This window comes from Peromyscus maniculatus, chromosome 14, assembly GCF_049852395.1.
Source record: "Peromyscus maniculatus bairdii isolate BWxNUB_F1_BW_parent chromosome 14, HU_Pman_BW_mat_3.1, whole genome shotgun sequence".
In the NCBI taxonomy this organism is placed as follows: Eukaryota; Metazoa; Chordata; class Mammalia; order Rodentia; family Cricetidae; genus Peromyscus; species Peromyscus maniculatus.
Genome location: NC_134865.1, coordinates 54,147,740 through 54,165,441, shown reverse-complemented (window position 1 = coordinate 54,165,441; position 17,702 = coordinate 54,147,740). Strand labels below are relative to the sequence as shown.

At 47.8% G+C, this 17,702-nt stretch overlaps 1 protein-coding gene across 4 annotated transcripts in view; it reads left to right on the top strand.

The window, feature by feature from the left end:
• The first annotated feature begins 365 nt into the window (after positions 1 to 365).
• Map3k9 (mitogen-activated protein kinase kinase kinase 9) overlaps positions 366 to 17,702 on the top strand; it is a 76,444-nt gene continuing 59,107 nt past the window's right edge. For 2 of the 4 annotated variants that reach the window (XM_006973078.4, XM_076550980.1), the window contains exons 1-2: positions 367 to 860; positions 7,655 to 8,068. In XM_006973078.4, coding sequence (XP_006973140.1) covers positions 473 to 860; positions 7,655 to 8,068 — 802 coding nt within the window. In that variant the 5' untranslated portion in view covers positions 367 to 472. Of the gene's footprint in view, positions 861 to 7,654; positions 8,069 to 17,702 lie in introns of all 4 variants that reach the window. The other 2 variants (XM_042260860.2, XM_006973079.4) reach the window with 2 other exon arrangements.

Genomic DNA, 17,702 nt, shown 5'->3' with positions numbered 1-17,702 from the left:
TCTCCCAGGAAACGGACGGCAGCGGCGGGCCAATGGGAGGACGGGCTGGCGAGGGGGGCGGGCCTGTCCCGGAGGCCCCGCCCCCGGGTCCGCAGGGCTGGGGCGGAGCCAGACTCGCGTCAGGTGGTCCCGGGCGTGCGGGGAGGCGGGGCGCGCGGGGCGGGGCGGGGCGGAGCGGGGAGGGAGCGGCCAGCGGGCGGCGGGCACGGGCGGCACGAGCAGGTGGGAGCCGCCGAGGGGCGAGGCCGCCCGCGAGGGCGCCAGGCGGCGGGCACTGCGCCGCTCTCCTGTCCGCGGTGCGCGCTCGCGGTGCGCACCCGGCGATCGCGGCTCTCGCGCGCCCCGCCTGCCCGGGCCCTACCTGCGGCGGCCGTCGGGGGCGCGGAGCCCCCAGCGCTGCCGAGCCGCATGAACAATAGGCGGCGGCGGCTCCTGCGGGCGGCCGCCCCGCACCCTATGGACCGGCCGCTCCATGGAGTCCTCCAGATCGCTTCTCGGCTGCCTGGCGAGCGCCGCTGCCGCCCCGCCGGGGGAGGATGCCACGGGCACAGGGGCCGAGGAGGAGGAGGACGAGGAGGAGGCGGTGGCCGCCGACCTGGGCTCCCACGCCGCGCTGCCCTACTGGACGGCTGTATTCGAGTACGAGGCGGCGGGCGAGGACGAGCTGACCCTGCGGCTGGGCGATGTGGTAGAGGTGCTGTCCAAGGACTCGCAGGTGTCCGGCGACGAGGGCTGGTGGACCGGACAGCTGAACCAGCGGGTGGGCATCTTCCCCAGCAACTACGTGACCCCGCGCAGCGCCTTCTCCAGCCGCTGCCAGCCGGGCGCCGAGGACCCCAGCTGCTACCCGCCCATTCAGCGTAAGGAGAAGGCGGCACCGAAGCCCGGTGGGGAGGGGAGGGGAGGGTGAGGCCTGGGGTGGGCGAGGAGAGGTCAGGGGTGGGGAGTGATTGGCCGGGGTGTGCGAGCTGCAGGGGCTTTAGCTGGTGCCACCGAGCAGCTCCAGAGCCGCAGGCCCTGCCTGGAACGCTGGGCTTCTTCACCTCCACCTGACTTGCTCAAACAGCAACTCCTGAAGCCCCCAGCACGAGACTCCCATCCCCTCCCTCCTTGTGCCCCTCCAGATCAGCAAGGGTTTCTGGAGAGCAGGCGGTTACTGTCACCAGTAACCTTAGTCCCCCACCCAAGGACCTGGCGGACCTCTTCTGTCGCTTGTCCCCGCCTCTTAAAGGTATTTGTCCTGAGAGAAGTGGAGGTGTCTCTCGCCTGCCTGGGCAGGCTCACAAGTCCCGGAAGCATGTGTGAACGAACTCAAGAGTCAGGTGCCTTGGAAATCTCGTGTTGGTTTCTTGGGTTCTCGTCCTGTATCTCAAAGTTGTACCTTGAGGAGTCTCACCAAATAATATGTTAGGAAAGGTGTGTATGTGTGGGGGAAGGGCGCAAAATCCTGAGTGGAGAAATAATTAGAGAAAGTACGTCTTTCCCTCGTGGGAGTTCAGGATCACCAGGTACAGTGGCTAAGTCCTTGTCCCTTACAGCCATATCGTTCAGACAACACATATTTTTTTCACCCATAATCCTTGCCTATATTTGGCATTGGCCAAATCTCGGAGGGTGTGGGGGCCCGCAGGCCCAGGGTTCCCTTCCAGGGCCTTTCTCCCTGTGTCCTGGTTTTCATCAGGTTCCCAAGAACCCCCTGTTCCATGCCCCTAACGAAATTTTCTTTGCTGTTTTTCAGAGGAGTTAAGTTGCCATTATAATCCCATAATCACTTGGTTATTTTAGAAGATGTGAATTTCTCTAAGTGTAGCTTATAGTATTTAAAAGTTTCCATAATTCCAGTTAGAAGACATTCTTACTACATACTTGGTAGTTAGTTCCTTGTTTTATGTACTTTGCACCCTACTTTTTAAGTCACTGCAAAGGGCTAACTTTGATACTTAGTATTACATTTTCATCTGCAACAGTTATCTTTCTGTTACTTATTTTTACACGAACAATTACATTACTTTAAGATGAGGTTTTTTTTTTTTTTTTTTTTAAAGATTTATTTATTTATTATGTATACAGAAGAGGGTGCCAGATCTCATTACAGATGGTTGTGAGCCACCATGTGGTTGCTGGGAATTGAACTCAGGACCTCTGGAAGAGCAGTCGGTGCTCTTAACCTCTAAGCCATCTCTCCAGCCCCAAGATGAGTTTTAAATACAATTGCAACTTCTTTTTTTCTTCTTTTCCTTCTGGTCCTTTGACTGTCAAATTGCTCAGATCGCTAGTTCTTCTTAGATCTGTTCCCCTTTCATCCGAAGTTTCTTGTTTATACATTTTGATACGTATAATGCCCGGAAGTGGCAAGTCACTTTAGATTGTTTCTGGGTGCTACATATTTTTGGCATATTAGGCAACGCTGGCGGAGACATAGGCCAATCAAAGGTCCAGGCATGGTGTTTGGAATTATTGGTGTTGGAGATGAGCTTGGTTGATGAACTTACGTTGAATGAGGTTTTGAAGCCCGTTGTGGGTGGAGTTCTGTGATGTTTTTAGGGACAGCTAACGTGACAGTGTACAAGTTATGTCAAGTTCACAAGCAGCCTCTCAGTTCCCTCAGCATCTTGTGCTCCTGGCTGTCAGAGCAGTCAGGAGTGAACATGACTTAGGTTAAAAGAACCTTTCTGCTGAGTGCCAGACATGCCAGCAGTATGCTGCCTTGGGAGACGAGTCTCTGTAATGTGACCAGGACTCACCTTATTGGAATAGACGGTACCTTGGATGGAGTGGATTCCTAAGCCTGGAACCCAGATGGGAGGACCTTGTACTTGGGGAAGGAATTCACTTGAGGAGCTTGGCATTGAAATTTCTGGTAAGTGCTTGGCCTTACTTGGGACCGCATTATTCTCGATAGTTCACAAAGCTCCAGTCAGAAGCTCATTCTTGAGTACCTGGTGAGTGGTGGCTGCTGTGTTAAGAACCAAGGGATAAAAGGATGGTAGGAGATGCTTCTGAACACAACAGGGAGACTGGTGAAGTAAAGACGAAATTTTAGTCAGTGCTTTGAAAAGATAGGAATGTCAACTGGGAGAGAGCTCTGTCCACCAGTTGAGTTAGTGTCACTCAGAAGATAAAGATGGTTGACAAAACCTTGTCGTTCCTCACCCCCCCCCCCCAGGATCTGGAATAGTAAAGGCACTGACAATTCTTCCCCAGAGATACCCTTTTAAACTTCCCCTCTGGGACTTACAGCATGTGACATGTTCAGGATTGCGAATGGAATACCTATGTCTAGGCAAGCAGCGAGAGTCAGGTTTAGTTTCACAGTGTGGTTTTCAAGTGAAAATTTTGCTTCAAGCTTTAGTCAATACAGAAGGGGAAATGACTCTTTTATCAAAGGAAAAATACACTAGTGATATTATAAGCCATTTTATATCCTGCTACTGTAGGTACCAGGGGTTGGCTCTCCATGGATGACAAATCAATATAACCTGAGAGATTTCTCATCCTCCGTTTTGTAAAAGGTGAAAAGTTTAAAGCTTCAGTTTGTCACCCTATTAAAAAGTTTCTTCTACGCTAGTGTTAGTCTGTTTGCAACACAGCATTAAGGTCACTATTAAGTTACATTTGTTTTTCCTGAATTCACTACAAATGTAAGAATGTATTTTTAGATATGTTTAAGGTGTGTGTGTGTGTGTGTGTGTGTGTGTGAGCAGATGCATCAGATGCATGTACCCATGCACACATGTACCCATGAATGGAGGATGCTGGGTGTCCTCTAAAGATCTCTGCCTTATTACCTTCAGACGGTCTCTAACTGAACCTGGAGCATTTTCAACTAGCCTCTAGACTGGAGGCTAGAAGTCCTAGCGATCCCCACATCTCTGTCTCCTGCCCTAGTACAGTGTTTTTTTTTTTTTTTTTTCTTCACTTATTTATCTTTCTTTTTGAAACAGGATCTCACTATGTACCCCATACTATCCTTGAACTTATGCTCCTCCTGCATCTATTTCCCGAGTGCTGGGATTAACAGCTGTGTACCACACACCTGGCTCTGTATAGAAGACTTTGAAATGAACAAAGTATACCATTCCCTTGCCCCTAAGCCCACAAGGCGGGCTGGTTCAGTCAGCCTCCAAGCATACAATCTGGAGAAATAACATCTTGACTTCAACATGAAATAAGGTTTTGTTGATATTCCTAGAAATAGCCTCCCACAGAAAATTTTTTTAAAAAGTGTGTTGAATGCAAGTTGACCTGATTCTTGCTTAAAACCAGGTCTTGACTGGAGCAGAGAAGGGAAGGCGAGCCCTCATGCCCTCTGCAGCTGAAGGTCTAGTCCCTGGAAGCCTGGCGGAAGGGACTTCTCAGTAGGGGAAGAAAAAGAAAGTCCTTGCTCCCGCTCCAGGTTGTCTTTGTCTATTGGAAAGCTATTTTCTGTACTTTTCTTGCAGGCTGACTTCCTTATGTTTCTTAACTCAGTAGGGGAAAGCTGAGATCTTAGCTTCTACCCCAGAGAGGTCACTGCTTTCCTTCCCTTCCATGTCATGCCTCTGTCTGCCCCGCTGCCGGAGGAGCTGTCCTTCAGCACCCGAGACCAAAGTCCCATCTTTCTTTACACCCTCAGCTAAACATTGAACACCCACTGTGTGTTGACAAGTGTGCTTCAGAGCTGAGAAACAGAGGGTGCGCATAAGAGAAATAGTATAGTTAATTAATTCAGAGACTTAGTTGAAGAAACAGGGTGATCGATTCAATTCCTTCAAGAGGCATGGAGCTTTTCTGGTAGAAAAATAAAATTCCTTGCCTCCAAAGACCAGGTAGACATGCATCTTTCAAAGAGGTTTCTAATCTCTCTTTACTGTCTGCGTGTTTCCTCATTCGTGTGGATGACATCAGACAAAAGTTAGTAATTAGTCAGGATTCATTTTTAGGACTCAGAAACATTGAAGCTATTTTAGGCAAGAAATGGACTCAGCACAGGAAATTGGGCGCTTACAGAATTGTTGGGAGGGCCTGGAGAAGAGGCCCTGATGGGGGGTGCTCTGGGCACTGCAGAGCTGCACCAGCAAGTTGGCACTGTGCTTCTCACAGATGAGGTTCGGCATCTGGAGCTGCTGTTGGAGACGGCAGCTTCGGGGGTAGCCTCTTGTGTCTGCAGCCTGGAGAACAGGCAGCCGCTTCGCTATGGAACATCCATTTGCACAGCTACAGAGCTAGTGACCGGACACTGGCATGCTGCTGCAGACAGCCATGCTTGCCAGGACAGGCAGCCAAAAAAAACGGTCTCCATCTCTCTTTGTTTTGCAAATCTTGTGTGTCACTTAGTTCACATCCAGTAAGTACCTTTGCCATAAGAGATCCTGGGACTTGTAGTTTCTTAGCTTTCTAGCCTCTGATACTAAAAGGTGAGGTGCTAGAAGGATGTTGGGGTGGGTGCTGATTGCTAGTCTGCAGGTTCTGTCATGTCATTTGTTCTTCAGGGAACCCCCCCCCCCCATACCCCAAAAGACAATAACTTTCCCCTCTCTTCTTTATTTCATGGTACCAGGGACTAACCCCAGGACTGTGCAGATACTAAGCATGTACTTTGCCACTAAGCTGCACTGCATCCCCAAAGGGTTCGTTAGACTTGTGGAACTTTGAGGGTCAAGATGGGCTCTGCTTCTTGTGTACATAGAGACAGTCCACTTGACTTAGTTCCTGAGAGTTTTCCTTGTGCAGATTGACAGTTGCTTTGCAAAATACAAGAAGAGGAGAAGATTAAAAGAATTATGATTAAGTAAGAACAAAAACTTGAGCCCCATCAGTATCCAAATGAGCAATGGGGTGTGATGGGGCTGACCACAGAGGGAAGAACAGTTTGCTCTTGCCAAAATCTAGAAATACGTCTTTGTTTTCCTAGGTTTGTTTGTTTTATTTATTTATTTTGGTAGTGTGTGGTTATTCTCTCTTCCAGAAACCTACCCACCCCCCTCCCACCCCTTTTAAACAGATCTATATTTGTTTGCCCTACCTAGGTAAATTTCTTTGATTGGTCACCCATTAAATATTTGTCACAATGAGCACAGTGGTGGCAGACAGAATCTCTGTCCTGTGGCTGTCGTAGTGTCACAGGTGATAGGCAGTGAATGAGTAATTAAATAGTGATAATCTTGGTGAGTTTTGTGGAATAGTTTTCTGCAAAGGTGTTTGATAGGCGCTTGCCCTCATTTGGTCTTGAGGTTAGAAGAAGTTTCTCTATGGAATGGATGTTGAAGTTCAAATGTGAGGGATGAGTCTGAATTAGTCAAAAGAGAACAGGGTTTTAGGAGAGACACATGAAACAGCACTGTGCTCAGTTAGTTCTTAACATTCTATCTAGCCCAAGATAGATTATCACTGGTAGCTACTGTTACCTTTTCCAAATGGTGCTGAAGGCATAATCAAATACCTTAGGTTCAGATTCTAGATCTTGGAAGCAGGTTCCATGGTTGAGGTGACTGTCAAGGATGGACCTGAGGCACTGAGGTCCACCAGAGTGAAATGTTTCCCATGAGGCTCCTTTCCTGTACCTCTCAGGAACTAAGATCCCGATAGAACCAAGTCTGGAAGTCTTTCACATTGACTCAGTTCTTTCTGTGCTCAGTACCTCTGAGGCTCAGCAGGCCTGGGTCACTGCAAGGGCCTCCCTAATGGTTCTTCCTTTTGAGACCGGGTCTCCTTTTAGACCCAGCTAGCCTCAGACTTGCTACAGAGCTTTGGTTGTCCTTGAACTTGTGATTCTCCTGTCTCTATCTCTTTAGTGTAGGATTATTGGCATGTGCCGCCACCCTGTTTTATGTGGTGCTGTGGATTGAACCCTGAGCTTCATGCATGCCGGGCTCTGCCTGTATCGACTGAGCCGCACCCTGGTCCCTTATGTCCCTGCATGGCTGTCACAGTTGGTATCCTTTCTAAACCACAAAACTCCCTTCCTAAACAGTACATGTTGCTTCTAGAGTAATTTTAAGTCCTTTAGAATTGCTCGGAAGCTTATTACCACCTGGTTATCCCCAACGAGGCTGGCGTCAGCCAACAGTCCAGCCGCTGTGGGCTCCCTAATGTCCTTGAGGTGTCACGTACCCTGATGTTGCAGTGGCGTGTGCCATGTGACTGCTCATGTCCCTCTCTCTGCCCAGATTGTCCTTTACCCTGCCCCTTCATTGTCTGATGAGGTCCCCCTCTACGCTTCCTCTAGGGCTCTCTTCATGTGTCCCTTTTCCACTCACCCTTGCCCCGGGAGTTGCTGTCCTTCTTTATCTATTGATGTTATTTCAGAAGCTGTTTACAAACCAAACTGTAGCCCTGGGTTGTGTGCCTCTCACCACCAAGAACAAATGAACCTAAGCAATTTTCAAAAAAGGTTGCTCCAGTATTCCTTTGGGTTAAAATGGGGTGGTCTTGTATAAGAGTCTCCTGATTCTCCAAGTAGGATTTACTTTACAGTAAACATCTATCGAATGCCTACTCTTTGCTAGTCACTAAGAATAATGCACATGAAGTTAACCGCAGTCTCTGCTGCATATGGCGTTTACAGGAAGGTCCTGCTTTCCTACCATGGCTGTGTTTGCCCATCCAGTGGAAGTGTGGTTAGTTATATGGTGTTCAAAGGAAATGGTTGACTTCCTGTTTTCTTCTTTCCCAGTGTTAGAGATTGATTTTGCGGAGCTAACCCTGGAGGAGATCATCGGCATCGGGGGCTTTGGGAAAGTTTATCGCGCTTTCTGGGTAGGCGATGAGGTGGCTGTGAAAGCAGCTCGCCATGACCCTGATGAGGACATCAGCCAGACCATAGAGAATGTTCGCCAAGAGGCCAAGCTCTTTGCCATGCTGAAGCACCCGAACATCATTGCCCTCAGAGGGGTGTGCCTGAAGGAACCCAACCTCTGCTTGGTCATGGAGTTTGCCCGTGGAGGGCCTTTGAACAGAGTGTTGTCTGGGAAGAGGATTCCCCCAGACATCCTGGTGAACTGGGCTGTGCAGATTGCCAGAGGGATGAACTACCTACATGATGAGGCAATTGTCCCCATCATCCACCGTGACCTTAAGTCCAGCAACAGTGAGTATGGAGAGCTGGGCTGGGCTGGGCATGAAGAGCAGCCACACCCTCACTCTGTGGCTTCAGTAGATGTGGGTTCCTGGTGGAGCCGTATGTCAAAACCTTCTGCCATTGAGTGGCAGTGTGTGGAAAGAAGAGTGAGGCACCTGAGGGGTCTGGGGTGGTTGTGGACTTATAATTAGCAGGCAGAGTTGTCAGTAATGGAGACCGAGATATGCAGAAATAGATTAATTTTCCTACTTGTGGGAAATGTGTATGTAATCCCCCAAAAGAGGATATCCCCTTTCTGGAGCAGCAGAGAAGGCAAACCTCTATAGCCTGTCTGCATCTCAATCTCCACGTCTCAGCTCACTGGAGAGTCAGCCATCGGAAGAAGAGGTGTGTGTTTAACTGGGTCCCAGTACAGGTGGCAGTGTCAGTTGGAGAGCGTGACCTGACCGGTGGTGTTGTAGACCTCCTGTTAGCCCAGGGGTGCTATTAATGAATTCCATAACTAGCGTGTAATTGCAGGGAACTGAGAAGTAACTGTGTATTAAATACCCGGAATCTATAAACTGGGCTGTAAACTCAGTGTTAGGTATAATTAAATGAGAAGTTGGTAGAGACTTCAGTCTTGCACGTGGGCTGGCGGAACAGCTAGAAATGTGCTTCCTGGTGTTCTCACTGGTCCAGACTGACTGCAGAGAATGTATGTATTTAAGATCGTTTAGAGTAGCCTGTCCCTGAGAGGATGGTATTTCGGGTGAAGAACTTTGGGGGTGACATGGACTCTTGGGACTACTCTCTACATCTTTGTGCTTTGAGCCCAGAAGTTCTTCAGACTTGGTTTTTTGTTTGTTTGTTTGTTTGTTTGGTGTGTGTGTGTGTGTAGCTGTCTTGGAAATTGCTCTGTAGACCAGGCTGGCCTTGAACTCAGAGATCCACTTGCCTCTGCCTCCAAAATACTAGGATCAAAGGCGTGCGCCACCACTTCGCAAAACACCGCCCAGCCAGACTTTGTTTTTTTTTTTTTTTTTTTTTTTTGGGTTTTTTCGAGACAGGGTTTCTCTGTGTAGCTTTGTGCCTTTCCTGGAACTCACTTGGTAGCCCAGGCTGGCCTCGAACTCACAGAGATCCGCCTGGCTCTGCCTCCCAAGTGCTGGGATTAAAGGCGTGCGCCACCACCGCCCGGCCCAGACTTTGTTTTTATCCGAGCTGTGCCTGACATGGCTTATTTTTCTGTGGATGCTGTTGTGAGTCTGCTTTCCAAGATGCATTTTGCAGTTGTGTAGGTAGATTTGTAGTAGGGAAAACAGAAAATGCGAAAGAAGAGAGTATTTGCAATTCTTTTCCTTAGTGAGAAGGGATGTTTCTTTTTTCTTTCTTTCTTTTCTTCGAGACAGGGGTTTCACTGTGTAGCTCTGGCTATCCTAGAACTTGCTCTGTAGACCAGGCTGGCCTCGAACTCAGAGATCTGCCTGCCTCTGCCTCCCGAGTGCTGGGGTTAAAAATGTGGGCCACCACCACCCAGCTAAGTTTTTCATTTGGCCTATCCTACCAGACATAGATAGACAGGCAGATAGATAGATAGATAGATAGATAGATAGATAGAATATATACTTATATATAGAGAGAAAGAACACACACACACACACACACACATATATATAGAGAGAGATATTATACTTTGCTTGCAGTTTCTTTAAAATGACCTTTGTTTCATTTATCCCTTCTGTCTACTCCCTGCCCTTTTAATAATAGAAAACTTCCTGTTTGTGAGAATATGAACAATTAGGTATATACTTTAACAGTGGGTGTGAAAGAATTGAGTTTCATGAGTGAAAAATCTTACCTCCCTTTTCTCTTTGCTGTGACTTTATGGTTTTCTCATTCCTTGTCCAAAAACTCTGCTCTTTAAATGTATTAACTAAATTGAAACTTTCAGTGTCTAAACATCAGCCCAGAGGCTACTTTGGGTAGTGGGATAAGAGGCAGATGCGTTGGTTAAAAAAAAAAAAAAAAGTAAGGTAGAAGCTGAATCCTCTTTAACTTTTTCTTATGTTCTTACTATTCTGAGAGAGCTAGACAGGGTGAAATAATGTTATATAATTTGGCCCATTGAGAAATCTGGGCCAGGGTAATGGAAGTGTAAAAGTTTACAATTTCCTTGATCAAGTTTAAACTTTGACCATAATCTGAAGCTACACATACAAAGTTTGACCTTCTACAAGATTACTGTTGTGAGAACAAGGCTCTTGGAAGGAGACGCTGCCTTGCCAAGTTGTACTGCTTGTAGAAGAAGGCAGGAGCCTGCGTGTCTCTTCCAGGAGCCAGGGCTCTGGTTCCATCTGTCTTTGAAAGTGGAGAGCTTTCAGGGAAGGAGTGGACTCCTTAAAGGCCTTTGTCAAGACATAATGTGCTACCTACCATCCTGTTGGTGCCGATGTTGGTAGAGGTTGTGGATCTTACGTGTGAGCAGGAGTTTGTGGGTGGGTGTTTGCCTGGGATTGTGTATGCCAGTGTGAGCCTCCTTGCAGTCATTTCAGAAAAAGTGTGCGACCACTTTGCTCATTGCTCCCATCTTGGGAATTGTGACTTCTTCATGTCTTGTAAACTGGGGACACTCTTCTGTTTTGTTTTTACTAAGGGTTATGGAAGGTTGGATTTTTTTGGTCACTGTCATATGAGGGCAGAATATCGGAAAATATATGTCATTTGAGCTTGAACTAGTCAAGAAAAGAATGTGGCTGACTGTGTGGAAAAGAGAAAGCAGTGGCAGGCATCAAGCAGTTATGAAGTCTTAGTAAAAAGTGGCTGATTGAAATGTTTTATTGTTGTGGTCACCTGCTTCAGTCATTTGCTGTTTACTGGCAGTGGGATGTGTATGGGGTAGACTAACCTTCACTAGCACGTAATTGGCATTGGGTGTCAATTGGACTCTGTGTCACATAAAAACAGACAGAGTGACGGCAACTGAGTGATACCCTCATCTACCCTTGAAAAGACGTCTGAGGATTTCAGGGCAGCTGCACAGTGATTTCAGAGATCCATCATCCCAGCACCTGGCTTCCAACCTCACTGTCTCCTTTTGGTCCAAGATGGCCATGAAGGATACCCATTATTTGATTCAGGTACAGGCCTAAAGGAGGAAGGACAGCAGAGCCACAAAATACCTGCCTCCCTCAGCTGAGTCCATGCCCAGTAGATTCCCAGAGACCCTGTTTAAAGTCACGTTCTTGCCGTAATTGGCCAGAACATGCTAGCTGAAGAAGGGGCTTAGAAATAGGAAGGGGGCCCCCCTAATAGTCAAGGTCTGTTCCACAGATGGGCCTAGGTCACAGAAGAAGCAGCCAGCAGCCTTGCTGTGGATAGCCAAGGGAGTCAGCCAGGCCCTGAGATGGAAGACTCAGACCTCTTTTAAAACTAATGGCTTGTGCTACTTTACAGTATTGCATCAGTGACTTGAACATCACGGCTTTAAAGTACTTGTAAAAAGCCACTGCCTATAAAAACGGGTCTGTGTCGGCCTATTTCTTCAAACTGGGGAAGACCAGTTACTTGTTACTAGAGGCACTGGAGAATGATGATCTGTTATGGGAAATCTTATCTTTTGGGGGTGGTAGGTGGGGTCAGGATTTTGTGTGGTGGGTGGTTTGCTAGGAAGACATTCAGCAAAATGGCAGTTGGATAGTGCCATAAAAAGCTGCGAAGTATGGCTGGTGAGATGGCTTAGAAGGTAGTGGTGCCTGCTGCAAAACTTGATGAGCTGAATCCACTCTTGGGACTTACGTGGCGAAAGGAGAGAACTGACTCCCAGAAGTTGGACACGCACAGACACAGACATACAGACACACAGACACAGACACACACACAGAGAGAGAGAGAGAGAGAGAGAGAGAGAGAGAGAGAGAGAGAGAGAGAGAGAGAAAATAAAGTAAATGTAATAATGTAATAAGAAAGTTGTTTTTTTTTTTAATTACGAGGTTGGCGATATAGCTCAGTGGTAGGGTGCTTGCCTAGCATGTACAGGCCTTGGGTTCAAGCCCTAGCCCTGCCCAAAGTAAAAGTAAAATGAGCCAGGCAGTGGTGGGACATGCCTTTAATCCCAGTACTTGGGAGGTAGAGGCAGGCGGATCTCTGTGAGTTTGAGGCCAGCCTGGTCTACAGAGTGAGTTCCAGGACAGCCAGGGCTACACAGAGAAACTATGTCTCAAATAACTAAAAGAGAAAGACACACGGCGGGGTGGGTGGGGGTGGGTGGGGGTGGGTGGGGGATGACTATGAAAAGGCCTTGGGAAATATATGGACTTACAAAGGAAGATAATGTTGCTACTTCATTTTAATTTAATATCTGTTTTCCTTCTCTTAAAAGACACAGGTTAAAACAATGTTTCTGGTTTTTTTTTTCCTATGTGTTTATGAATTTTTTAAATGCCTACCTTTAGTATCTTGATAAACACACTGCTTGGTGTGTGCTTGTATTCCTGGTCCTGCCAGTTTCCTTATGTTCCTGGGCTCTAGACTGGTGCTTGTCCACTCCTGTTGTTCAGCAGGGTATCTCACTGTTCCTTTATGGACAGTGGTGTATCTCACTGTTATTCTGTGGACAGCAGGATATCTCACTGTTACTGTGTGGACAGTGGAGTATGTCACTGTTACTCTGTGAACAGTGGGATATCTCATTATTACTCTGTGGTCAGCGGGGTATCTCATTGTTCCTTTATGGATAGTGGGGTATCTCACTGCTATTCTGTGGACAGCAGGGTATCTCACTGTTCCTTTGTATGGCCCTTTTGTAAAGCTTTTTAATTTCCTTATATTTATGAATAGTATCAGTCTGCTTGCTGAGCCATAGCATCCAAATTGTGTTCAAGTTTGGTTTATCTCCTGCCTGTGCCTTCAGTAGATCTCAAGTAGGTTGTTTATGTTTGTGAGTTTTGAAGGTGGAGTCTCCTATAGTCTAGGTTGGCCTTGAACTAGCTCTGTAGGCAAGGCTAGGCAACTCATTCTTTAGTCCTTGCAGAGGTGAGTGGAAATGTACTTGATTTGGGGCTAGTTAGACCTGCTCCCTTTTAGATGAGAGCTTGACATTCTCCTGAGGTCCTTGCTGGCCCATCTCTGTCTTCCTTCAGAGGCGCTTGCTCCCTAGAGCTGGTCTCTGTCTCCCAGAACATATTGTCTTTTGCTCCCAGCATTGTTCCAGGGTCATGCCATGGTCCTCACTATGTGCATATAGTAAATGAATGGATGAATGAACAAATGAATGGTTACTTGAACTGGATTACTCATAGTTTCTTAAAATGTAAAAATTCCTTTTACCCAAGGATGCCATTCACAACTCCCTTGCATAGAGCTTGCTTTTAATCCTCATTGTACTCCCCAGGGCCTTGACCCTTTCTCTCTGAGTCCAGCAGCCTGTTCTGGATGCCTGTGTGTAGCATTAAGCAGTATAGCCATTCCCACTCTTGAATGTCTCTGCTTCCTGTCTCCATGTCTTCCTAAGTGCCAGCCTGGCTAACTTGCTGTCCAGTGTCTACATGGCGTCAGCCACTGGCTGCCAGGACCTGCTGGGACAGCTCCCACTGCAGTGTCACTGGACTTGCTTCCTGTCTGTTCTGGCCGGCCTCGGCTCTTCCTACCGACTTGGAGTTTACTCAGCCAGCCCTTCATACCAACCTCAGCTTGCCTTGTGTGACTTGACTGCTGCTTCTCTTGCAGCTCCAAGTTCATGTTCACCCACCCGCCACGCCCAGTCCTGTGTTCATGTGTTCTGTGCCACTTCTCTTAGGGCCCACAAGCTCAGGAAGCTGAAGATGAGGACTCAGTTGCCATCTTCTCTCTTGGCCCCACGTTGACTTCCTAGAATCTCCTCACTCTGGAGTACCTGGGCCAGACATTAGCCACCGTCTCCGCCTCAGTCTCCTGTAGGATTTTCCGTGGGTGTAAGTTTGCTGGTTGATCCACTAGACTCTAGCATTTTGGTCCTAGACTCCTGACAGGTCACATTCCTGCCTGTAGGTGGAGCAGGTAAGGCATGGGCATAGGCACCCTGGACAGGGGCATTGTGGCCTCAGACTTGCCTGAGGAAGAGGAGGAAGACTAGCTTAAAAGCCTAAAAGTCGGGTGATAGTAGCACACGCCTTTAATCCTAGCACAGAGGCAGGCGGATCTCTGAGTTCAAGGCCAGCCAGGTCTGCTGAGTGAGTTCCAGGATAGCCAGGGCTACACAGAGAAGCCCTGACCCAAAAAAATACAAAAATACAAAAAAAAAAAAAAAAAGAAGAAGAAAAGAAAAGAAAAAAAAAAGAAAAGAAAAAGAAAAAAGGCAGATTTCCTGTAGGTGAATAAAATAAGAAACCACAGCCTGGCAGTGGTGGTGCACGCCTTTAATCCCAGCACTCGGGAGGCAGAGCCAGGTGGATCTCTGTGAGTTCGAGGCCAGCCTGGTCTACAGTTCGAGATCCAGGACAGGCTCCAAAGCTACACAGAGAAACCCTGTCTCGAAAAATCCAAAAAAAAAGAAAGAAAAGAAAAAGAAAAAAAAAAAAAAGAAACCACAGACTATCCCAGAGTGGATATGGGATTCAGCAAGGGATCAGCTGCAGGAGCCAGCTCCTCATCTTCCTTGAGAGGTAGGCTAGTGGCTTTGTATATGCCTCAAGAATGCACCCCCATGCGGTCAAGATAGCTCGGCAGGTAAATGTGCTTGCCACTCAAGCCTAACCTGAGTTAGAAAATATTAGAATTTTCGGATTTTACTGGGGAAAAGTATCCAAATAGTAAAATCCTTGGACTTACCTTTTAGTCACTGGAGGCTGTATCTGAGTTTAGCTAGTGACTAGCAGGCATGTCCCAGAGCACTGTGTTCGGTTAATGGGAAGTACTTTCTGCAGCCAAAATACATACGTAATCGAATAAAGCCAGAGTGAAGCAAACAGCAGGCCAGCAGAACATGACTCTGCAGAAGAAAACAGTGTGCCCAGTGGCCGGACCTGCGGGGGTGCCGACTTTCCCTTCCCCACGTCCTTCCTGGCTCCCTCCTACACAGAGCTGCCTGCTTACCTACCTACCAGCCCACCTAGCCTCTCTCCCTGTCCCTCTCCTCTTTTATTTTGATGGCACCGGAGACTGAAGCCTGGACCCTGGGGAGTTCTTTACCTCTGAGCTATACCCATAGGCCCTGGCTCTTTTTGGGTGTCAGGAATATAACAGCAAGCTAGAACATAGGGTTAGGCCCTGCCCTCCAAGAGTTCCCTGTGAGGCCAGAGAGAAGGACCTTGATTCAAACGAACTCACACAGACGTTTAAAATCAAGGCTTGTCAATGACAAGGAGGGTGGTGGCGACATTCGTCAGTGAGATCAAGGCACATGCCTCAACAGGGGCATTATGGGGTTGCCTAAGGACGTTTTGTAGGAGAGTGATCTGAGGAGGGAAGAGCGGCTGATGACTAGAAAGTGGGGAGAAAAAGAGGGTGAGAAGATTCCAGAAAGAGAGCCCCCCACGCCCATGTGAGATTGTGCCTTGGGAAGGCGAGTGGTGTCATTGGCGTTCTCTTTGGATTCTTTTACTTCAGTCCCTAATGGCCACCAGCAGAGCTGAGGAACTGTTGGGCCTGAGGAGGGACAGTGAACCCTTGGGACCCTCGCCTCTGTTTCTCTAGAACCCTGCTTGCTTTCCTCTTCAGTCTCAGCCATCAGGGGCCTCTTTGGAATTTTCACACTGGGGCAGGGAGTAGTTCTTTGGGCACCGTTTAGGCACGCACAAAGCCTATGTTGGAGTTGAGGCAGAAGGTTGCTGACTTAGTTAGGTTTCTGTTGGTGTAAAGAGACATGGTGACCCTGGCAACTCTTACAAAGGAAAACATTTAATTGGGGCTGGCTTACAGTTTCAAGGTTTAGTCCATTATCGACCTGGTGGGGAACATTTCGGCATGTGGTAGTCGTAGGGCTGAAGAAGGAGCTGAGGATTCTACATCCAGATCAGCAGGCAGCAGGAAGAGAAAGTGAGCCACACTGGGCGTGGCTTGAGCATCTGAGACCTCAAAGCCCACCCCCAGTGACACACTTCCTCCAGCAAGGCCACACCTACTCCAGCAAGGCCACACCCACTCCAGCAAGGCCACACCTCCTAATAGTGCCCTGTGAGCCTCTTTCAAACCACCATGGTTACCTTGTGTGGAAGACCATGGGAGAGATTTCTGGGATGTGACTGGGGACTCATTTCAAATGATCTTAAAACTTTCTTCAAATTTAAGCTGCCACTGCCCTGAGAGTTAAACATATTATTTTCCAGTCTCATCCCTATATCCTCTATAAACAGAACAGGCAGTAAGTAATAATGACCACCATTTTGAGATGGCCTGTGGTCTTGTCAAGACAGATCCAACTATATCCTGTGTCCATCTAAAATAATCAGAGATGGCGGCAAGTTTCTCCATTTCTTGGAAAAAGGAAAAAAAAATAGGACAATTTACTGAACGTGGTGCCTGGGTGGGGTTCATTCGGCCCATATTATTCCACATCACTGCTGCTGTCCGTATTGTCCACAGTTTTTAGGTAAGACAAGAGCCTGCTCCTGTCTCTTCTTTCCTTCACATCTCTGGGATAATTTTCTATCCTTAACTTGGTGCTTTACCTTATTCTCTCTATGGTGTAGCTCAGGGTTGCTTGTGGACACAGAGCCATGAGATCAGCTATCTGGTGCAGTCAGAAGAATATAGCCTCTTCCCTAGGCCCAGAGAACACAGCTCTTTACAAGGAGTCCCCTGTGGAACCCTAGGGGCCTCTTGTAGAACCTTACTCTGCTCCTCTAAGTCAGCGTTATTATCATAGGACCTGTCTACTCTGGAACCTCTGCAGGGTTAGGGTGAGAGGGTTTCATTTTTATTAGTACACAGGTATCAGAGATGGTCACAAGTGGTCATCAGCAGAGAGACCTTGAATTGGGCATCTGTTTTAGAGGTGGCCTGGGATAGTAGAAGGAATGTGAGTATTAATTGCATCCTTGAAATCAACTGGCTAGGTACTGTTGAAGGCACCTTGCAGTGTCCCTAGAGACCTCAAATTCTTCCTCTGTAAAATGAGAGGTTTGGACAAGATAGTGTCTGCCGCCCTTCCCAGGATTAGAGTGAATGCCAGTGTTATTGGGGACAGGCAGTGGCTACATGGTTTATCTGCATCCACACAGCAGATTGCAGTGTGCCCAGATTCCCCCACTTCAGGGCCCCTTGCGGGACCTAGGTCCCCTGAAAGAGACCCTTCGCTGCATAGTTTAATGGAGAAACAGTTGACAGGAACCTGTGCATGCTCCTCTGCCCCCATTGCTGCTCAGACTGTGACAGATGGCCTGTCGGAGACAGAAGATGCTCTGGTCACATGAATCACGATGGGGTTTACAACAGGCCAAGGACAATTGTCATCCTAAAAGCAGGACACAGTTAGCTGTCTGCCACTTCCGTCCTTGGAGCTAAGCAAAGGGTGGCTCATCTTGCCTCTTGCACTGTGAATCAACACAGGCCTTCTTCACATGGCTCAAGACCATCTGTGTGGTTTTAATTGTGTTTTTCTGTATCCTCACCAACATAATTTCAGGAGGACCTGGGGCCCTGTGTGGGGCCCTGTGAGAGTAACAGAAATTAGACCTATTTTAAGCTG